At 42.1% G+C, this 2644-nt stretch overlaps 1 protein-coding gene across 1 annotated transcript; it reads right to left on the bottom strand.

Annotated features, from left to right (window-relative positions):
- Positions 1-463: 463 nt before the first annotated feature.
- On the bottom strand, positions 464-2617 carry LOC109971712 (uncharacterized). Its single transcript, XM_020620140.1, has 2 exons — positions 1418-2617; positions 464-1330 (listed from the first exon to the last, which is right to left on the bottom strand). Exons 1-2 carry the CDS (start codon positions 1756-1758, stop codon positions 778-780), a joined length of 894 nt encoding a protein of 297 aa, XP_020475796.1. The 5' UTR covers positions 1759-2617; the 3' UTR covers positions 464-777.
- Positions 2618-2644: the final 27 nt, after the last annotated feature.

Genomic DNA, 2644 nt, shown 5'->3' on the forward strand with positions numbered 1-2644 from the left:
ACGAAGGTTAGACGCGCTAACGTTGTCACTGTATTGTACTTTGTGACAGAAGGTCGCTCATTGAAATAACCGACATTATAAATACGGTGTGCTATCATTACAGTCTGTGTTTACATTGTGAGCGCGACATGATCAGTGTTGTTTATCGCTGTTTCTTAGGTACATGGCTAATAATACTGGGTCTGTCTATAACAAACGCTATAATAATGAGTGATCCCTGTGTGAGCCAAAAAAATAGCAGTAGGGCCTATTGCTTCCTGACGCAACCCTGATTCGAACCCGGGCCGCAGCGGCGAGAGTGCTGCGCCTTAACCACTAGCCTACCAGGGACGGCTCTTATACATGCTTTATGTGAAGTTTCCAAATTATGTTATAATCTGTTATGACACCAAGAAATTTAATTTCATTATGTTATTCTTTATGAAAGTAATTATTTTAGCATACATTAATCACACTCTCAACATGTTTTATCTAATCAGCTTTTAATAGATCAGATCAATCAGTTAATTTAGATTGACGAATTGTTTCCTAATTTAATGTGGGAGGAAACCGGAGCACCTTGGAGGAAATCCACAACACCATAGTAGGCAGATTGCAAACTCACGGTGTCTTTGTCTTTTACTGTAGCTGTGAGCTCTCAATAGTAATGCTGAGAAGCTTGTTATTACCATGGATGTCATAAGGAATGCGTTATCTCTTGTCATACTGTACACTTATGTGGCAAAAGTCCCGGAAGTGCAAAGAGTCCCACCACTCAATGATTTCCTTTTGACTACTTTAGCGACATCGGATACATTTCCACGCATTAGTAAAGAACCTGCGAATGGCGCTGTGTTTCTTTGGTGGGTTAGGGTTAAGTAAGTGATTTTTTATAGTCAAGGCGATGTAATCTTCACTTACTGTTGTATCCGAATACAGTTGAAACTGCACCCTATCTGCACTGCCAAAATGTTTGCACAGGTCTTTGTACACCTTTTTGTCCAGGTCCTTCAATAATTTTAAATTACAGTCTAAATCTTCAGACTTCAAGAGATCACAGGTTCTATCACGCACTCGCTTCATGGAGTTATGTGGTGGATTAACTAATAATTTGCATTTCACGATAAGCCTGGAATACACAGAGGACACAGCTGCCTCCACGTAACGTTCTCTCACCCTTTTCATCTGCTCAGCGCTGATACTTGCCTGTAGGGGAGACAGACAACCTTGTCCCCTTTCCTTCTCTTCAGCAGCAAAGCTTGCATAACTACGTAGGCTCACGTTTGTCCTTTTCACCTGCTCAGCGTTGACGCTCACCGCTTCACTTGGGGAAGACAGATGATCTTTTAATGTAGCTTCTTGGCCGCTGTCTGTCCTTTCCTCCCCTTCAGCAGTGATGCTCACTGCTTCACTTGGGGAAGACAGATGATCTTTTAATGTAGCTTCTTGGGCAATGTATATCGTTTTCACCTCTTCAGCAGTGACGCTTGCCCATTTATGTAGGGAAGACAGATAACCTTGTCCCCTTTCCTTCTCTTCAGCAGCGAAGCTTGCATAACTACGTAGGCCCATGTTTGTCCTTTTCACCTGTTTAGCGTTGACGCTCACCGCTTCACTTTGGGAAGACAGATAATCAACAGTATCATCTGAAAGTACGGTAATTTGCTCCTCCTGAAGTTGATGTGATGAGGCTTCATGGCTTCCAGAGTCACTGGACTGAGTCAATGGGTGAAGCTGTTCCACAGTTAATTCCGGGAGACCGTCAGTGTTTACATCCATGTTAGCTGGTCTTTTACGAAGTGAATGTTTTTGAAATTGGCTACTTATTTCTGTGAGTGTGTCTGGTTAAAACTAACCGAACTGTCTGACTCTGTGTATAGTTAAAACTACTATTGTTGGCATAGACTTGTTAGGTAAATCTGGACGTAACCTCATCAAAGGAACGTCTGACGTAAGTAAACAGCTTAGCAACCGTTGCTAGGCACCCACAGCGAGTGCCGTACGCATTCTAGGCCCAAGCGGAAGTTAGTATCTCCATAATTCAGAACACACTGGAACGATTCTCCCCCACAATTTCTTTTCTCCAAGAGTGAAAAGGGAATAGGCATATTTGCATAAATTGGTTGAAATTCATAACATTACATTATTACAAAACGGAATGCTCTAAGTTGTGACATTAAAATTTTGATTCGCCATTCGACGAGGGGCGCCGAGCTCCAAATGCAGCTATAGCTATTTGCTGCGCCCACTCTGTGAATGGACGCGCCCATAGCCACTGGGCGCAAAATTTTGAATGTTGGTTTGTGCACTGTAACATGTAAAAATTACAGACCTGTTCCTTTACTTTTGTGACAAGTGAGCATCGAGCCGGGTTCATGTGTGAGCCAAAAAATAGAGCTTCATAGCATTAACGGTAGTATATTTTACGAAGGTTTGACATGCTAACGTTACTGTAGTGTACCGTACATATTGTGTATTTATTTAGTTTTTATGTTGTGCACATTGTGGGGGCATTGAGTCCAATTCCTTGTGTTTTTGAAATACTTGGCAATAAAGTTTATGCTTATGCTTATTTTGTGACAGAAGATTGCAAGTAAAACGGTAATAGTCACAGTGGCCATCTTGTAGCTACGATGGCTGCTGTAATAGCTACGGTAGCTGCTGG

This window comes from Monopterus albus, unplaced genomic scaffold (genome assembly GCF_001952655.1).
Source record: "Monopterus albus unplaced genomic scaffold, M_albus_1.0 scaffold233.1, whole genome shotgun sequence".
NCBI classification, from domain to species: Eukaryota; Metazoa; Chordata; class Actinopteri; order Synbranchiformes; family Synbranchidae; genus Monopterus; species Monopterus albus.